General features: G+C 39.4%; 1 protein-coding gene across 1 annotated transcript in view; it reads left to right on the top strand.

The window, feature by feature from the left end:
* The window catches only part of LOC126187408 (transmembrane protein 214-B), a 139,203-nt gene extending 124,588 nt beyond the window's left edge, over window positions 1–14,615 (top strand). Inside the window, exons 11-13 of the mRNA XM_049928475.1 lie at window positions 1,157–1,325; window positions 13,461–13,612; window positions 13,879–14,615. Of these exons, the coding sequence (XP_049784432.1) occupies window positions 1,157–1,325; window positions 13,461–13,612; window positions 13,879–14,005 (448 nt within the window). The 3' untranslated portion in view covers window positions 14,006–14,615. The remainder of the gene's footprint in view (window positions 1–1,156; window positions 1,326–13,460; window positions 13,613–13,878) is intronic.
* Window positions 14,616–20,832: the final 6,217 nt, after the last annotated feature.

Raw genomic sequence — 20,832 nt, 5'->3', positions numbered from 1 at the left:
CCTCTGATAACGTTGAAGTATATGCTGTTACTGATGTCAGTGAAGTGCATCTGAGGCCACTAATGGTCTGTGATTAAAGCTGGAAGGCCCAGGTGTGGCTGCAATGCTGCTTCAGAACAAAAGAGGATGCATTGACACTGATGGTTTGAATGAAACATTGGACAGATACATTGGCGACACATCCGAGTGATAGTGGCAGTGAATTGCAGTACTTGCTGCCAGTTGTCAGGTTCCTCCCTCTCTGGAGACAAGAGGTGTAGTTGAGCCTCCTGGCAGTACCTGCCTTCTGATCCTTCCTTCCAGTAAGTAACCTGTGATGTAACTTAACCTTGTCAAACGTAGTGCACTCACATGTTCCCCACTATGATGTTGGCAGACTTTGACGATGCTACCCTGTTTCATCTTATGAGCTATTCAGTCTTTTTAAAGTTGCTCAGGTTTTTTTGTGCTCTTTTTAAATAGTCTTTTCCATTTAATTTTTGCAAAAGGAAAGATTCTTGTTAGGAATTTAAATAGATGTTGTTTCATCAGATATTGAATTTTCTCTGTTCAAGAGTTGCCAATGCCTAACCCATAATTGCGTTAATTGTGTGTAAGTATATTAATTCAGTCTCAAAAACACAGTTATTTTCTACTCCATAATGGGCCCATTGTGCATATTGTTGAAAATTCGGGGAAAATTTTTCAGTTGGTAAAATGAAGCTTGTTAGGTCACTTAGCAGATTTAAATGTCTACAACTTGTTGACCATATATATAAAAATCAACGATTCTACATCATCTGTCTGTTGTACCCCTGATTTAACTGCTGATCGTTAAACGAGTTTTTATACCTTTAGAAGTTCTTAGAATCATTAGTTATGGAGATGACAGTGACTCTAAGCTGCAGTAATATGTCAGCTGAACACTTTTTTCTCCATAGTTTTATAGTGGTTACCTGCAGTAACATTACACATAATTAGAATTTGAGAATGGACTGCATGTATAGCAATATGTAATAAAACTTAGGGTAAACTGTGAGATTAGTTGTTTTATTGCAGGCTGAAATAAAGCGACTCTGTTTTGTTAGTGTAGTTCTGTCACAAAAAAAATTCAGCTTGGAACAGTATATGGTCTTGTTTGCTATTTACTTATATTGTGTGCATGGCTTATTTCCAGATGGGCTGAAGAGAATGTGCCACATTACTATGCTATTGCATCTGAAAAGGCTAAACCAGCTGCAGAATTGTGCTGGAAGGGAATAGTCATTATGATGGAGTATGTGACAATTTGGTATGAGAACATTAGAGTGTATGGAGAAGCAGCATCTCGAATATTTATTGATTGGGTATGTGTCATCTCATCTTTATTTTTGCTGCCCTTTAATGAAGTAACAGTTCTAATAGTCTTTGTATACATAAGTAGATTTCACCCCAAGCTTTGCCCCCATATGTGTATGTCATGTATATTTGCACAGATGTGTTTCAATCCTGCTGTTTGTTGCAATTTATCTGAGTATATTTCTATCTCCACCAGTCTACTTTCCACTCTTCTGTTTCACACTCCCCTCTCCCATCTGCCTCATCATGCCTCATCCCTCTTCCACCTGCCTCCACACAACTTGTTCTCCAACCTGTCTCCACACTTCCTCTCTCTTCCACCTGCATCCTCACAAACACCCTCCCTCCCCCCTCACTCTCACCCTCAACCCCCTCACCCTCACCCCCCTCACCCTCACCCTCACCCCCCTCACCATCACCTCCCACCCTCACCCCCACCCTCACCCCTCAACCCCCTCCACACCTCTCTCCTACACCCCCTCACCCCTTTCCTCCCACCCCTGATGAAGAATTGGAGAATGAAGTGGCAGACAATTTCTCCATGAAGGCCCAAAATTGCAAGGAGGAGTGCCTGATGGTTGATGAACAGCACTCACAACTGAGGCAATAACAGAAAAAGTGAAAAATCCATTCATCAGCTTTCAACATTGCATGGCATTTGGAACATTACACAGGGAACCACCACAGGGTTCTGCAATTGCTCACACTCATTCAAAGAGTCTGCAGATCAACAGTGGCAGCAGTGGCAGGCCAAATCAGATTACTTCTTTAGCTGCCTACATCACCATGGATGAGTGCTGGGTGTGTCTGTACAACTAAGAGAGGTTAGGGGAGGGAGGGGTAGCAAGCAGTGGAAATGTGGATTCACCATCACTGAAAAAGGTAAAGAAACTGTAACTGTCATGGACAATATGAAGCCAAGTGCTTTTTAGGACTGACACATGTGGTGCTAACAGATTGAATCTGAAAGGTGCCAGTTTTCACAGGAGCATACTTCTGGAATCTGCTAAAAAGGTTACAGGAGGCTGTCAAGGTGAAAGCCATGTGAAGCTACCAAAGGGATGTTTTTGCTCCACATCACACCAGCTAATTCTGTACTGAACACACACACACACACACACACACACACACACACACACACACACACACACTGCTGCTTTGGGCTATCAAATGTTCCCTTCCCGGACCCTCCCCCCTTCCATTCACCTCCCCCTTCCCCATAGTCTCCCGAATGGCAACCAGTGATGTCTTCCTCTTTCCTTGGATAAAGAAATCATTGTGTGACAGGCATTTTTAAAATGACAGCAAAGTTGTTGCTAAGGTAAAATGTTTTTTGAACAGTCAAAATACAAAGTGTAGATTTCTACAGCCATGGTCTCCATCAGGTCATCCATCAGTAGGGAAAATGTCACATTGAGTGGTAAATATGTAGAGGAGGACCAACTCCATCACCAAATTTTGTGTTGAAGCTATTCCTTCCCCTCATTTCAGAATGATAATAGAAACTTAATCATTACCCCCTGTGGTAGACAGACTAATGGGTCACTGAAGCCTAAAAATAATGTAGCAAGGAAATAATTCTTTGAAAGAAACATTAGCTTTTCTGTTGATAGACATACGTCTTGATACTTTCACTATAAATCTGAGAGTTATGCTGAAGGTAAGACGAAATATCTTAAACCCCATAACGTTTTTGAAACGCCACAAATCAGGCATGATCTACATTTACATATATAGTTCGTAAGCCAGTACACGGTGCATGGCAGAGGGTACCTTGTACTGTTTCTAGGTATTCCCTTACCTGTTACACTCACAAATGAAGCAAAGGAAAATGTCTCTCTTTGTGCCTCAGTATGAGCCCTACTATCTCATTCCTGGTCTTCAAAGTTCTTATGTGAGATGCATGTTTCTAAATTTTTACAATAGCATTTTGCAAAAAGAATGTCATTTTCCTTCCAGGTATTGCCATTGGAGTTCATAATGCATTTGCGTAACACTTGCATGTTGATCAAACTTGTCAGTAACAAATCTAGCAGCTTGTCTCTGAATTGCTCCTTTAATCTAACCTGATAGAGAATCCAACCGGTCGCACAAGTGTTCTATATGTGGTCATATTTATAGGAATTACACTTTCCTTAGAATTCTCCCAATAAACCAAAGTTGCCCACTCTCCTTAGGGAAAGCTCCTTCCATTTTGTACCACTTTCCAGAGATATGTCTACATACCGTATTTACTCGAATCTAAGCCGCACTCGAATCTAAGCCGCACCTGAAAAATGAGACTCGAAATAAAGGAAAAAAAAGTTTCCCGAATCTAAGCCGCACCTGAAATTTGAGACTCTAAATTCAAGGGGAGAGAAAAGTTGTAGGCCGCACCTCCAAATCGAAACAAAGTTGGTCCATTGTAATATGAGACACAATTTAGGCCGAATGAATGACGATACAGCTACAGTAGTTTGGTTCGAGTCGTAAGCTTAGCAGTTAAGCTTTACCACGTAGCTATTGCTATGCGTCAGGCGCTCCGTCCGTATTTATAAGGGTGCCCTTCCTTTTTCACGTGCTTCGTCTGGTTTGAATCGATTGCTTATTTTGCTTTGATCTGATAAGTGCCGTTTTCTTTGTTATAGGTGTTTGCGTCAATCTTAAGCTGAAAATGCATTACTGCACTGTGTCATGCATTGTTTGTCGCATTCTGATAGTGCGTGTTTACGGCCTGTCGCGGCTCGCGGCATGGCTTGCTTTTGTGCACGCTACCGCCGCGTACAATTAAAAAAAAAGAGAGGAATCGTCTCATTAGCGAAACAATGGCAAGAGACTGCTATTTGTTGTTACTTACACTGCTGCTTTCTTTGATAATGATGTATGATAGAACATGTTCTGAACGAGAGTTGGGCGGAAATTTTTCTCCGTTTGAAAAGCTTTGCAGCCGCTTCTTTATTACATCAAATTCTGCACAGAAATTAGTCATCTTAGATTTAAAAATCTAGTCACTTGCCGTGCTTCATTTCTGACTGTATCACTATTAGGCATAAGAGTAATACGAATATAAACATGACACGATACGTACATTCTTCCGCGTTTGCTGTTGTCTCACTCTACTCTAGTTTCGTAGTTTATTTGGCAGACAGGATTTAAATGAGATAGCAGCAAACATGAAAGAATACATGGCAAAATGTTTATATTCGTATTATTCTTATGGTGAAGAGAATACTGTATGTGATTCAAATTTCATCAGGTTCCTATTAGCAACCATCTCTTCTCACAGATAGGAAAAAATTCAGAACGTAGAGTTGGCCATATTGACAAACATCCCAAACAGTTTTGCCAGTCAGATTTTCGTAGTACACTGAAATTGTGCTACATTCGAACATGAACAATACGGAATTTGTATTTACTTCTTTGGATAATGTATGAAAATGCAGTGGTCGAAACTCGCGGCGGAGAAAAAAAGCTCGTCTTCAACTTTTTTTTTAAATTTATTGACTGACGCAGAGGTTTTGGCGCCAGTATTTATCTTTGTGCTTACAAAGCATGTATGCGTAGCGCTACATATATTCGACGGCAGAAGTTAGTTGTGGCGGCATGTACCAACATTTTTCATAACTTCCGCTTGCTTTGCACTCGATTCTAAGCCGCAGGCGGTTTTTTGGATTACGAAAACCGGAAAAAAAGTGCGGCTTAGATTCGAGTAAATACGGTATTTATTTGACGTGACTTTGTCAAGCATCACAACATTGATTCTGTATTCGAACGTTGAAGAGGCATTAGCTTATCCTATAGGCGCTTGATGATGACAGTTTTCTGTACACTACAGTGTCATCTGCAAATGGTTGCAGATCGTTCATGTATGTAGAAAACAAGATCAGCCCTACAGCATCCCTGACAGCAGCCCTGTTTCTCAATCAGGCAACAGACATATGATTAGACAAAATTCATGAAATAAAAGAATGGGAACTCTTGTTGAAGAGGCTGCATGCACTGCTCCTGACTTGTGTGTGTGAACTATGAAATGAACAGTCAATATGTTGGACGTCATCTTGGAAAAGAGAAGAATCAAAGGGTGTTACTGAAAGTGTATTGTGTGCTGATGCAAGGAGACTTGCAGCACCGTTCACCATCATACATTTGCGTTGTTTTGCATAGTTACAGTCAGTAAACAAGTTAATCAGGTCACAGACAATGGGTTCCAAACAAAAACAACTGTTCAAATGAGTGCACCTGCTGAAATAAAGTTGTAAATGAGCCTGCTGGTGAACACAAACTTCCCCAGTGGTAGCATCTATAGTACCAACACAAGTGGTAGAGAGAAAACAAAGAAATACCTGGTTTGGCCTAAATTGACATCACAAACAAAAACAGGGAAGGGGAGAACAAAAGTCAGTGGCCACAAGTGGACTTTGAAATACATATTAAACTCTTGTTATTAGCAGTGCTGCAAGTTGATGGCCACTTGAGCGAACACATTTGTCCTCTAGCTTTTCAATTCATAGAAGGAAAAGAGGAGACAAAAACTTTGCAATATGTGGCTCACATGCTAACACTGAATGTGAATGGGCTCAGAACACATGTTGAGTTGTAACTATTGGCACAAGAGACTCAGTGCCTCTCGCCTTCAGGAGAAGCATTTTAAAACAACTGATAGGCACATGATTGACCCATTAAATTTTGGGTGCGTAGCCGTGTAAACCTTATAGTAGTACAAATAGTTCCAAAAGCTAGGTAGTGTCCCCCTTTCATTTTTGCGTGTGTCTATTAGTGTACTATACAATATTATGTAAATGATATATTCTTACTCACCATGTAGTGGAGACCTTGAGTCACAGACAGGACAGGACACAACAAAAAGACTGCTAAATGAGTAACCTTTGGGCTAGAAGGCCTTCTGAATTATAGAGAAAAAAAAAACACACACACACACACACACACACACACACACACACACACACACACACACCTTGCACCCATATAACCACTGTCTCTGGCTGCTAAGGCCACACTGTAAGAAACTGCACATGTTGGCAGAATAAGTTTAGATGGTGGGAGTAAGGAGGAGGCTGTGGTGCGGAGTGGGAGGGATAGCAGGATAGGGGTGGGAGACAGTGAAGTAGTGCTTGTAGGAGCATACAGGGCTGAGGTGGAGAGAGAGAGAGTGGGGCAGCTAGGTGCAGTTGGAAGGTTAAACAGTGGGCATGGAGGAGGAGGAGGGGGGGGGGGTGTAAAAGAAGAGAAGTAAAAATAATGTGGTTGTGTTGGTGTAATAGAAGGCTGTGTAGTGCTGGAGTGGAAATGGGGAAGGGGTGGATGAAGGAAGGACAGTGACTAATGAAGATTGAGCCCAGGGGGGTTACAGGAATGTAGGATATACTGCAGGGAGAGTTTTCACCAGTATAATTTACAAAAGTTGGTGATGGTAGGAAGGATCCATATGTCACAAGCTGTGAAGCAGTCATTGAAGTGGAGAATGTTATGTTCACAGTGTGCTCAGCAATTGGGTGGTCCAGTTGTTTCTTGACCACAGTGGGTCAGTGGCCATTCATGCAGACAGCCAGCTTATTGGTTTCATACCCATGTAGAGTGTAGCACAGTGGTTGCAGCTTAGCTTGTAGATCACATGACTGCTTTCACAGATAGCTCTGCTATTGATGAGAAAGGCGGTAAAAAAGTGTTTCAATTGTAGAGACAGTGAGACCGTTAACTTTGGCCTCCACCTCAAAGATTGCTATATCAGTACTTCCATCCATATCAGACCTACCAACTACCATCAGTATTTCCACTTGACAGCTGCCACCCATCCCATACCAAGAAGTCCCTCCCATGAAGCGTAGCCACATATGGTCGTCGCTTCTGCAGTGACAAGCAGTCCCTCTCCAAATACACCAAAGACATTGTTGCAGCCTTCACAGACTAAAATTACCCTCCTAGTCCAGTCACCCATCGTCTCCTATGTCCCACCGTCTAGATATAGAGAAGTCCTACCCCCTATCCTTCCCCTCCCTCCCACAGTGATATTCCATTGCCCAAAAAACCTATGCAATATATTCATCTGTCCCCTCTCAAACCCTGCTTCCAACCCCTTGCCTCATGGCTCATATCCCTGTAATATAATTATATGCAAGATGTGTCCCATACGTTCTCCCACCACCACTTATTCTAGTCCTGTCGCAAGTGTCATCTATCCCATCAAAGGCAGGGCTACGTGTGAAAACAGTTGTGATCTACAAGCTAAGCTGCAAGCACTGTGCTACATTCGACGTGGGCATGTGAACCAACAAGCTGTCTATCCGCATGAATGGCCACCAACAAACTGTGGCCAAGAAACAGCTGGACCATCCAGTTGCTGAGCACACTGCCCAACACAATGTTCTCCACTTCAGTGTCTTCTTCATACTTACCTCCTATTACATCCCCTCCTCCTCTCCACCCTCTGTCTAACCTCTTGACTGTACCTAGCTGCTGTACCGTTTTCCCACCTTTTTCCTGTATGCTTCCATAAACAGCACTTCATAATCCCCCACCCCTACCCTGCTATCCCTCCCCCTCCCTGTCACAGCCTCCTACTCACTCCCACAACCTGGACTGCGTCTGCCTTTGTGCGCAGTTGCTCTCAGCCTGGCCTCAGCGGGCAGAGACAATGCTCATCTATGTTTGAGTTGTATTTGCCTGTGTATGTTGTCTTTTTCAAAAGAAGGCCTTTTGGATGAAGGCTTACTCATTTAGCAGTCTTTTTGTTGTGCCTGTCTATAACTCAATATCTCCACTACATGCTGAGTAGCAATCTATCCTTCACATAATATCATATAGTACTACCAACAGGCACACACAAAAATAAAAGCGACACATTACCTAGCTTTCGGAACTATTTGTACTGTTACAAAGTTTGTGTGACTGCACACCTAAAATTTATGGGTCAGTCACTGCACCATGAAAACATGAAGATGTATATTTGTAATATGACCTCAGTCTCATAATTAATCTGTGTGAATTGAATGACATCTCACTTCTCCACAGACTCTTACATAACAGATATTCAAACAGCTGCAGTAAAAGTACATGTGCCGTTTAATGTTTCCCTGCATAACATTTCCCACCCAACAAAGCTCTGGACTCGCAAATTTTCTCTGACATTATTTGATAACTCCGTACTATTGTCATTTGTAAGAGAGTGGTAAGCCTGTGGTCAAGATATTTTGAGCCTCTTTGTGCTAAAAGGGATTGCTGACCATTTCTGGAAAACTTTTTGGGTCTAAAGGGCAAAACATGAATAACAGTCAAAGATAGCACAAAGATATAAAGCGGAATTCGGCAATCAATAGCATTTGAACATTAATGGATGGGGAGGCAGAAACTTATGCTCAGCTGTGTGCAGAACATGATGATGACCAGAATTAACTGCGGCCTTGATTAGGTAAAGCAGGGTCAGCCAGGGTGTGCAAAAGTGCACTTGTACATTATGCCTGCATGCATACAGGCCGAGGCGTAGTATGGCTCGGCTTTCCTCGGCGGTCCTTCTTTGGCAGAATTGTGTTGTCAGCACTTTTTATCCTTCACTATTTGTTCATGAGATAAAGGAAGTTAACAAATCCAGTAGCTGTTTGCACAAAAATAGGAAGTCTAGCAATCTATCATCATAAGCCTTTAAAAATGAATCTGAGTGATGGAGAAGAAGGATGAGAATTCCAATAACTATCCATGCAGTCACATAATTGATGGGTACTGTAGATTTGCCATGGAAAATTACAACACCATGCAGAAAGAATGTTGAGGTTTAGTTGATGATGAAGTGGCAAAAAATTAAAATGATTGACAGATGATTTGCATGGGATTCATTGTACTGTGGTAGAAATAGTAAAATCTCTGAAATGTCACACATTACTACACTATCAGCCACAACAGTTTTCGGTGGAATTGAACAAAGGGTGTGTCACATTTATACATAATATTACTGCAAAGTAATGTCTGTCAGTTAAGTCAAGGGGCATGCCTGGAACTATTTTTCACTTTAAAACCTGCAATTGTTGAATTTATGAAGGAAAAAGCAAAGCAGGAAAAAATTAGAACATTCAGAATGGATTGCAAACCTTGTATTTTCGGCGGAGTTGACTGCTCACTGTCCACAGTAAGACATTGCGAGCTAAGAAACAACTTATTTTTGATTTAATGAAGATGCAGTTAAAACAAAATTCACATTGTGGAAGGGACAAATTCTGACGGAAAACACCATCCATTTCCGTGAACATCTGGTGTTTAAGAAAATGCTAATTTTGAAGAATTTATTGTGGCATTGAAAAAATTACAAGGATAGTTTTGTGGGCTTTTGAGGACGCTGCCAATCTTACATCTATTTTTGAACTGTTCTTGGTACTGTTTGCCATTTCAATTGGCAGCACCCCGTGCATATGCAAACGTAACTGTTAAATCTGCAGTGTAATTCTCATTCAAAATACAAATTCTTGTACATTAAAAATGTCCAGGAGTTCTGTGTTGTTCTCTTCAGGATTAGTTTTTATGTCTTGGTAATGAGGTTGCAAACATAATACAATATTTTGATCAATATATGTGCATGAAATTTTTTTTTGGGTTTGAACCTAAATGTCCCAATTACTTGCCAACCTGACAGATGAAAATTGCAAAATTATTTGCTTCTCTCCATATGCTTACAGTTTGTACCAGATAAGAATTTAATAGTGACTTCAGTGCGCCACAAATAAATAACAGTGAAAATTTGTTTTTTATTTGATCTATGTTGTTGAGAAATGTGAAACCAACTTCAGGCAACCCATTCAGTGTTCCTTGTGTGACTGCCCTGACATGTAAAATAAGGCGCATTCGCAGTTCCATCATCTTCCTGCTCACAAGGGAACCTCCCCATCGCACCCACCTCAGATTTAGTTATAAGTTGGCACAGTGGATAGACCTTGAAAAACTGAACACACATCAATCGAGAAAACAGGAAGAAGTTGTGTGGAACTATAAAAAAATAAGCAAAATATACAAACTGAGTAGTCCATGCGCAAGATAGGGGCAACACCAAGGCTGATGTTAGCTCAGGAGCGCCGTGGTCCCGTGGTTAGCGTGAGCAGCTGCGGAACGGGAGGTCCTTGGTTCAAGTCCGCCTTGGAGCGAAGAGTTTACTTTCTTTATTTTCGCAAAGTTATGATCTGTCTGTTCGTGCATTGACGTCTCTGTTCACTGTAACAAGTTTAGTGTCTGTGTTTTGCGACCGCACCGCAAAACCGTGCCATTAGTAGACGAAAGGAAGTGCCTCTCCAATGGGAACCGAAAACACTTTTTCGCAAGGTCATAGGTCAACCCTTTCCTCCACAGGAAAACACGTCTGATATATTCTATACGACACTGGTGACGGCATGTGCGTCACATGACAGGAACATGTTGTCCACCGACCTAACTTGTGCCCTTGGCGAATGGGTAAAAAGATTCTTCTACTCTGCCCGATTTAGGTTTTCTTGTGGATGTGATAATCACTCCCAAAAAAGTGATGAAAACATAAGGGTTTGTCACATAAATTGAAAATAAAAAATTAAAATTTTCACACGTGTGAAGATTTGAACCAAGGACCTCTCGTGCAGCAGCTGCACACGCTAACCATGGGACCACTGCTCTCCGGAGCTCATCTTATCCTTGTGTCGCCTATGATGCGCATGGAATACTCAGTTTCTATATTTTGCTTATTTTTTCATAGTTCCACACAACTTCTTCCTGTTTTCTCGATTGATCTGTGTTCAGTTTTTCAAGGCCTATCCACTGTGCCAACTTATAACTAAATCTGAGGGGGCTGTGATGGGGAGGTTCCCTTGTCAGTATTGTGTGATTGTGAGTGAAGTGTATGGCTACGAGAGAGCTCTGCACATGTGCAAGAACACTGCACATGTGTAGAATTGTTGGCTATCCCTACTGCAAAGTTTTGATACATTGTATGCAGGTTATGCCCCATAGCTTGTAAATAATTGAAGAATGCTATAATCACTGTGATAAGCACCTTATTATAGTCAGTATGATGATCTTAATTCAAATCAATGCTGAGGGGGCACCACCTACATAACATTTATGAGGAGTTACAGTTGATCATTTTACATGTGGGAACATTCTGTGTTGTCAGAGATCTAGAAAAATTCACTAGGAAAGAAGGGAAAACAGCGTACATGGATCCTGGGAATCTTGTTTTGTTTATTATTATTATTATTATTGTTGTTATTTTATTTGCATTTTTAACAGTAGGTTTTATACAATTACCGTATTTACTCGAATCTAAGCCGCACTTTTTTCCAGTTTTCGTAATCCAAAAAACCGCCTGCGGCTTAGAATCGAGTGCAAAGCAAGCGGAAGTTATGAAAAATGTTGGTACGTGCCGCCACAACTAACTTCTGCCGTCGAATATATGTAGCGCTACGCAGGCATGCTTTGTAGGCACAAAGATAAATACTGGCGCCATAACCTCTGTGTCAGTAAATAATTTTTTTTAAAAAAAGTGGAAGACGAGATTTTTTTTCTCTGCTGTGAGTTTCGACCACTGCATTTTCATACATTATCCAACGAAGTAAATACAAATTCCGTATTGTTTATCTTCGAATGTAGCACAATTTCAGTGTACTACGAAAATCTGACTGGCAAGACTGTTTGGGATGTTTGTCAATATGGCCAACTCTACGTTCTGAATTTTTTCCTATCTGTGAGAAGAGATGTTTGCTAATAGGAACCTGATGAATTTTGAATCACATACAGTATTCTCTTCACCATAAGAATAATATGAATATAAACATTTTGCCATGTATTCTTTCGTGTTTGCTGCTATCTCATTTAAATCCTGTCTGCCTAATAAACCACGAAACTAGAGTGAGACAACAGCAAACGCGGAAGAATATACGTATCGTCTCATGTTTATATTCGTATTATTCTTATGCTTAGTAGTGATACAGCCAGAAATGAAGCACGGCAAGTGACTAGATTTTTAAATCTAAGATGACTCTAATTTCTGTGCAGAATTTGATGTAATAAAGAAGGGGCCGCAAAAATTTTCAAACGGAGAAAAATTTTCGCCTAACTCTCGTTCAGAACATGTTCTATCATACGCAGTCTATTATTTGATTCTTGTTAATCATTATCAAAGAAAGCAGCAGTGTAAGTAACAACAAATAGCAGTCTCTTGCCATTGTTTTGCTAATGAGACGATTCCTCTCTCTCTCTCTCTCTCTCTCTCTCTCTCTCTCTCTCTCGGGCGGTAGCACGCACAAAAGCAAGCCGAGCCGCGACAGGCCGTAAACACGCACTATCAGAATGCGACAAACAATGCATGACACAGTGCAGTAATGCATTTTCAGCTTAAGAGTGACGCAAACACCTATAACAAAGAAAACGGCATTTATCAGATCAAAGCAAAATAAGCAATCAATTCAAACCAGACGAAGCACGTGAAAAAGGAAGGGTACCCGTATAAATACGGACGGAGCGCCTGACGCATAGCAATGGCTACGTGGTAAAGCCTAACTGCTAAGCTTACGACTCGAACCAAACTACTGTAGCTGTATCGTCATTCATTCGACCTAAATTGTGTCTCTAATTACAATGGACCAACTTTGTTTCGATTTGGACGTGCGGCCTAAAACTTTTCTCTCCCCTTGAATTTCGAGTCTCAAATTTCAGGTGCGGCTTAGATTCGGTAATTTTTTTTTTTTTTCCTTTATTTCGAGTCAAATTTTTCAGGTGCGGCTTAGATTCGAGTAAATACGGTATGGTACAGCGCGTATTGTGTGGTATGTGCTTTTGCTTGGGTGTGGGTAAGTAATGGAAAGAGTGAATCGGGCTTCATTTGGGGATATTATTTCTTAGTATGTTGTCTTAATTTTTTTATTATTTTTTTTTAAGTTACATACTGTCAAAACAGTTGAGAAGTGGGTCTGATGACTTAGCTGTTAAGTGTGCTAGTCATACAAACTCAAACTCAGTTGGGTTTGCTCTTACAGCTGATTTCCAAATTCCGTAGACCAGATAAAAGCAGCTGCACTAAATCCTTATCAGTGTTTGTTAGATCATTGTTATGGAATTATTGATGATGTGCTATATTTAAATCTCAGGTGCCCTAAATTTTGCATTTTTTGTATGTGTCAGCAAAAGACTTTGTTTTACAGGTGAATCATTATGCACCGGGTCTATTGGAAAAACTAAAAGAGCATTCCATCAATGTGTGGAACATGACAGTGTATTACACAATAGCAATGTGGAACTGCTCACTGGAATATGTCAATGTAGCCTTGGAATGGCTAAGGAATACAGTTTTCACGTAAGGATACCATTTCTTCTTTGTTCTCTTTCTGTAAAACACACACACACACACACACACACACACACACACACTCACACTCACACTCACACTCAGGTATGGTTGACCTAGTATGTGTTGTTACAATCGATACTCTGTGGCAAAATTAGACTTCAGTATTTCTGTAATTTTAATTATATCGTTATATAGATGTGTTGTTCATTTATTTATAGCGACACAGTACGTTTTTAGTCTGTTTTTGAATAAATTAGTTTCGTCTTTTACAGTGGTTCCTTGTCTCCAGAGAATATCCAGAAATATTCATTGGAAGCACTAAATACAACACAAATCTACGCTTTGCGGACATATGATTGGGTGTATCAGAAAGTTCAAACACTGTCCAAAACACATTGACATGTAACCAAATGTCTAGTGCCTCACATGAAACCATGTCAAATGTATCACTTACCAAAATAGTTTTTGGCAAAGGGGGGACCAGTAAAAAGTCTGTGAATTCACCAACTAATAAACATTTCCATAAAAATTACATGCTGTAAATTTATTGTTGTTTTGTATTTTCTTGATACTTATGGACACATTCTGTGTGGTATCATTTGAGCTTACTGTGTCACCATTTGAGAAAATGGTGACAATCTGTATTTCGTATACTGTAAAATTTTAAAAAGTTTGTCCACTAGATTAATTTTTGAATTTTTTGTATGTGAAAGTAATTTTTGAAAATGACTTTCAGTTCAGGCATGTAATTAGTGCAGTTTGCATTGTGCTGCCTCTCTCTCATTCCTAAATATTTGAGACTGAACTTACGTTTTGAGACTAGTAAGTTTTTTAACTAATATTGTGACGACTTGTAAAATTGTTAGGGATTTGAAAGATTTTTTGTTATTTATACTGAGTTTTATTATGCATGGTTGTAGCAATAAGGCAGTGTTCTACAATGTAGGAACCTGCTGTTGCATATGAATGTGATGGAGAATTAATGATATTAAATTTATTTGAAATGTTATCTTGTGTTATTTGAAAACCAGTTTAATTAAATTAAACCCAAGTCATCAGATTCTCTTTGAATTTTTTATTTTATTTTATGTGTGTGTTGGGAGGCGGGTGGGGGGTCGCACATGCGTGTGTTTAAAACCAATCGCACTTAATCTGTTGCTTGCCAGGTTGGAATAGGTAAAGGAAATATGACATAAAAGTATGGTGGAAGGAAAAATTGCTCAATTCTGTGGCATTACGCAAGAGAAAAGGTGAAGAGAAGATTTGAAATATGAGTAGTCTAACTGTTGGAATTCAAATTATAGAATCTGACAAATTAAGCTCCAGTAATCCATAAATGGATGATGAATAAGATTAGAAATAAACTTACAGTCGCTAATGGAAATAAAAGAAGGGACCAAAAAAGTAAGAAAATCTTTGATTGCATAGTGAGGAGACAAAGATTACAAAGCTAAATTATCACGGAAGGGCACAAATTGGTCTGGTCCTTTAAATATTGTGATAATTATATAAACAAAACACTTGGGGGGGGGGACTATTGTTGCTAAACCTCTTGTACCCAAGCAAATGCAGAAAAAAAAGCTTTAATGGTGCAAGGAGCATAAAGTTAGGACTACTGACAAGTAGAAACAGATAGTATTATTTGGCAATCTTAACTTTTACGTTGGCTTTTACCACAGGATGTCTATGCTTATGTAGAAAACCAGAGAAAATGCAAACTGGTGCTTTTCATTTATTATAATGTTGTTCTACCAAGAACCGACGGAAGATTCTGTTAATATGACAATGCAAAAGGCAGTCATTCTTCTTCAAACAGGAGCACACGGTGGGGATTCTGTAATGGTGTCTTCTTGTGACACTGAAAAGGAGGGAAAAAAACTTCCATGCTATAATCTATGAACTATTTTAGGTAAGCGTAATATGAATCCGCAGACATTTTGCCAGAAGGCAATAACATCATTCCAGATAATGATACGCACTCATAACTGTAAATGTCAATGATTTGCTTGATAAGGTAATAAATTGATTCCTTGATTTCTACAAGCTCCAGCTGAAGTCTGTATTGAAAAACACAAAAGACTAATTATCAGGCTCCAGTACATCTTAAGTAACTGGAACAGTTTCTTTGACACTGTAGTATAAAATAATATTGAGTGCCATTCAAGTTTGAAATGCATTAATTTGCAGTAAGAATTGAAACAATTTGGATGCCAACGTTGGGTCTTTACTATCATAAGTGGGTGTTCATATTATTTTGGCCATATTATTTTGTCCAGGTTGTTGCATCAGTGAGTGAGTCTTCACATCATTTTGTCCAGCTCCTGTGTTTAACTTGACTTTCTCAATTCTAAAAATGTAAGTTTCTATTATGTCTGTGGTGGTTAGTAGTAATTACATGAAACATAGTTTTCTATTTGTTACTCTTAACTAATGTGACATGTTTAGTGGCATGCAGCCAACCTCAGGCATCCTATTCTTGCCTTACAAAAAAGTACATAATTTCCACCTACATATGTCTTTTGGATAGATTGAAAATAATACGTCTTATGTGCAAAATTTATCAGTTAACAGTAACTGAGTCAGAAAATTCTAATTTTTTTCTGCATTTAGAATGTGTACGTTGTTCGTTCCTGAGAAAGCAAATTCCATGTGTAAAATTAGGACTCTTGAAATTTTTATTTTGTTCTGGGCCAACCTACTTTCATTTGGAGGTGTGCATGTGCATATGGAACTATTAACATTGCTGTCAGGGATAAAATTTACAAAAGTCAGTCTTTTAGGTAATGCTTACTTTGTGATACTGTTTTGAAATTTTGGAAGCTGTTTATCTCTTGATGAGAAAGTGACCCTAATGCCTCCAGTTTCAGTATGTACTATGTTACTGTTTAATACCTTAATCATGTGTTACAACCTCACTTCTCTCCTTGTTTATCAGAGACTAAGTGATAATTTTGTTGTTTCTGTTGTGGGTGAATGGTCTTGTGGATAATTATCTCAGTTATAGTTGCTAAAGCTTTAGAGATTAGGTGCTTTTACATTTTACAACAAATTGGAGTGCTTTTCTGTGACATCACAGCCATAGTCCTTCGTGAATATTTTTCTCTGTGGTTCGTGAAACAAATGTTTGTTCCACTACTTTTGTCCAAAAAAAAATCTAATGCTTGACCTGCGGTATGACTGTCAGTGAGTTGAGCAAATAAAAGTAAATAATTAAATCAATAGACTATAAATTAGGCTGCACCTACATTGCATCTGGAAGTCGTCCGTTCTGATCCGATCCAGCACTGTCTAATGCCAGAGTGAAAAACAAACACCAGGTGGCTAATGCACGTGCCAAACATTGGAGGGAGAAGCGCAGTACGACATCGTCCAGCATTGTACTGCTGGATTGGTCAGCCGAACTTGTTTGTTTCCAGTCTGGCAGTGCAGTCCGGCAGTGCACCATGAGCGGGATGATCAATAAGGAATTTCTAATTCATCTTGTGAGGAATTATGCTTTCTTGTGGGACCAGAGGATTAAAGACTACCATAACCGGGATATTAAGTGAGAACTGTGGGAATCTAGGGGGGAGCAACTATCAGTCAAAGGTAAGTATTGAAGTTATGTTGCAATAGCTTTAATGCTTGCTTTCAAATCAATACACGTTACTACAAATCAGTACTAATTTCAATTGTATTACTTTTAACATATAATTTTTTTATCAAGCTGTCAAAAAGAAGTAAGCTTTTAATTGCTGAAATACTGTTCAATGCATTCGTTTTGCCAAGGAACAGCACCAATCCCATTGAAGTATGACTTGAATTTGTTTCTGATAATTTGAGACTGTTGGGACAGTCTGTTGAACATTCTTGATGAACCACTTTCTTGACAAGGCGATGCGCTTACATCTTCTTCTAAATTTGCAGAGTTGAAGAAGTCACCATCTTCATGGTCAATAATTATGTTGTGCAGTAAGCAGATACATTTCCCTATTCTCCCTGCTTTACCAGGTTCTGTTTCAATACATTTTTCCTGTAAACACCACTTAGCAGTCATGATACCAAAGGTACACTCCACACATCTTCTAGCCCATGATGGCCTGTAATTGAAAACTTTTTCTTCATGTGAGAGATGTTGTTTGGAATAAGGTTTCATGAGAAAAGTTTTCAAAGGCTACACATCATCTCCAAGCAAGACAAACTGCACATCTGTAGCAATTCCTTTGACAGGTGAAGATTGCAGTAGCATAGCATGATAGTCCTCTAAGAATGCAGACAATGTAGAAGCGGGAAACATTCCTTCGTCACTGTTTTCCATACCTCCCACACCTATAACAGGGTGTCTACGACCCGGGACAACCGGGAGATCTGGGAAAAACCCGGGATTTTTTTCATCCGGGAAAAACCCGGGATATTTTTAGAATTCCGGAAATTTTTCATTGTTTTAGTTTTCAGTTAAATTTTTGTAATTTTTACTAGTAAGAACCGACACACTAACAAAGGATATTACTGTATCCCGCTACTGCAGAATAATACTTCAACAATAAAACATAAACGAGAGAAAAAACGAAAATAACTTAAATTGCAAAGGAAATGCGCCATATACAACGACGACACAAGTGCTCATGCAAGCGTCTGCCGATTGAAAATGTGTCAAAGGCTTTAGGAAGACTATGCAGTGCTTCATAACAACAAATTGCCTCCAATAAGCGTGAAGTCGCAACTGTTTACATTTGATTTGTTTTAGCAGTTAACGCGCGGGCTCATGTGCATGCGCAGTAGAGTCACGTTTGAGTAGTAGATTCTCCCGCTTCTGTCAACAGGAATGTGGCCGTTGGCTGTGCAAGCAGTCGCAGCAAGCAGCTAGATACTTCCGGGAAAAGGGGGCGCCTAATTCATATTCTTGAGGAAAAAAAACTTGTTTCACAAAGCACCTAGCATCCAGCGCACGTTTGCCTATCAATTAGTCATATGATTTTGAAACGCTTCTCTGTTGGTATTTGAACACATTTTAAGTTGATTTCTGAATGAATCATAAGCTGACTTTTGAATGCATGCATAGTGTACGTGATGTCTCTGTCAGGAGAATCCTCGTCGCATCTAGAAATAGACTTTCCACAGACAAAAGGGGACGGGGCTATACGAGCTGAGTGGAGTAAAGCCGAATGGATGAATGGCAATCGCTGTCTGATTATGTGGCTGATTGGGTGTGGGAATGATCAGCGTTGTTATAATTACTAGCAAAATCCATAGATTCATACTATCAGAATGGAAATAAACGACTGACAGGAATAACAGGTGAGAAAGATTATGTATTATCTTCTCGGTGTGTCCAAGAAAATGAAGTTTTGACAGAAAATGTTTGGCCAGATTGCTACACTAGTAAGGACCAGTAGTACAGTCCCTGGCTACCAGCCGCTTAAGTTCTATTATGGAAGTAACGCGGAAAACGTGTTGTACGAACACGTAACAACGAATAACCGGAGAATAATTGCGGGAGAACTAAACCAGTGATTCTGGCAGGGTTAGTGAAGTTAATCGGCGAACAAATTTTGACCGTGGCAGCAATAGCTACAGAATTGGTGATGACAGGATTGTTTGTTAGAACGAGGACGGAGAAGAAACGAGGACATCACACAAATTATGGAAGAATAAGACGATTCCAAATTTATATAAAAATTTCGTAATACTAGTTTTCGATGTCATGCTAGAGAAGCTGGTGAATATGAATGAAACGTGAAACTATTTCCTAACATAAAGCTTTTTGCTTGTAGTAGGCCTAATAGGCATTTGTATTGATACTTATTGGATTATATTCTGTCGTGTTATAAAAATGACCATTTGTGCCAAAACAGTCTCGTTTATTTAGTGTGTTATAAAATTGCTGCCGTATTAGAAAGGCCTATTTTGTTTTATCTAGCAGACAGTGACAAAATAGACGTAATCAGATCGAGAAACCACACCAGTCTTGGGTATTATTTGTATTAACAGCTTTTTCAGTATTAGATAACTACATTTCGATTTTCCATGTAGCAAAACGTTTGACAAACTTTGATAAGGTAAAAGATCCTTTCACAGAAAGGAAAACACGCCATGTAAAGCTGTAGCAAGATTAGAGAGAAAATGCTAGGAGCTAAGGTTTGAAGAAATGTGTAATTTCTTGCTTATCTCTTGTCAGTACTGGTTTTATATATCCTATATTTAATTTTATGACACACAAAACAGCAAGTTATTAACTAATGGGCAATGAAGAGTTCAGATTTTCCAAAGAGTTCTTGTTCTCTCGATTACAAATAATTCCATCCGCTATTAATTGCGAGATTTTTTTTTTTTTTTTTAAAGAGAGGCAGGCTGCCAAACCGGCCGACTGGGAGCAGGAGAGGCACCACAGGACATTTCAATTTCCACTCTCCTGAATATAGTTTGGACGTGCAGTAGAAAAATGCTTTATGAAGAGGCATGGAACTGCACGTGGGCATACTTAAGACCAAATAATATGTCTTACATTTCCTCGAATACATACGTTTTATGTTTCAGACTTTTCAGAAAGATGTGTGCTACAAGATGAACATATTTTGAAAATTCGATTTTTTTAAGTATTGACCCGGTTCGCAAATGTAGATCCGGGGCTGATGCGCAGAGCAATCTGAGCTATAGTGGGTAGTCTCCACGTGACCCGTGTTTACGTTCAGTGATTTTGCTGTTTCCCCTTCGTTTACTCTCACATCAAATGAAAACAAAACGGATATCCGTGACCGGGAGCTATCAAGTGAATTAAAACACATTCACATAATTACTAAAGGCTGAAATATGTCATTAGTTTCAGATTTTATTTTATTTCCACCTTTCTGACAGTCAAACATTAATCGCCTTGTGGAACAATGAAGTTATTTTTGTCTGTTTGCTAAAGAAATTTGACTTTTGCTAATCTTTTCCGCAGAGGCAGTCAATGTATCTGAAACGAAATGTTTAATTCCACAGTACTGGGTAGTTTCAACTGTTCGCTGCATTTCAAGTGCACGTTTTCATTTTCTAGCACGTATGGCATTATGCAATAATAAAGAACCAAACATTATATAATACAGTACTGGTGCTCCAAGAAAATTTACATCCTGAAAACCACACTTAAAAGCTTAATATCAGGTCTGGGTCTACGGTACTTCATTGGGAATCTGGACATACGAGTGTGCCTTTAAGTATGCACTTTAAATGTGCACATTTTAATATGGTTCACGAAATTCCGATGC

This window comes from Schistocerca cancellata, chromosome 5 (genome assembly GCF_023864275.1).
Source record: "Schistocerca cancellata isolate TAMUIC-IGC-003103 chromosome 5, iqSchCanc2.1, whole genome shotgun sequence".
Taxonomy (NCBI): Eukaryota; Metazoa; Arthropoda; class Insecta; order Orthoptera; family Acrididae; genus Schistocerca; species Schistocerca cancellata.
This window is presented reverse-complemented; position numbering and strand designations above follow the sequence as displayed.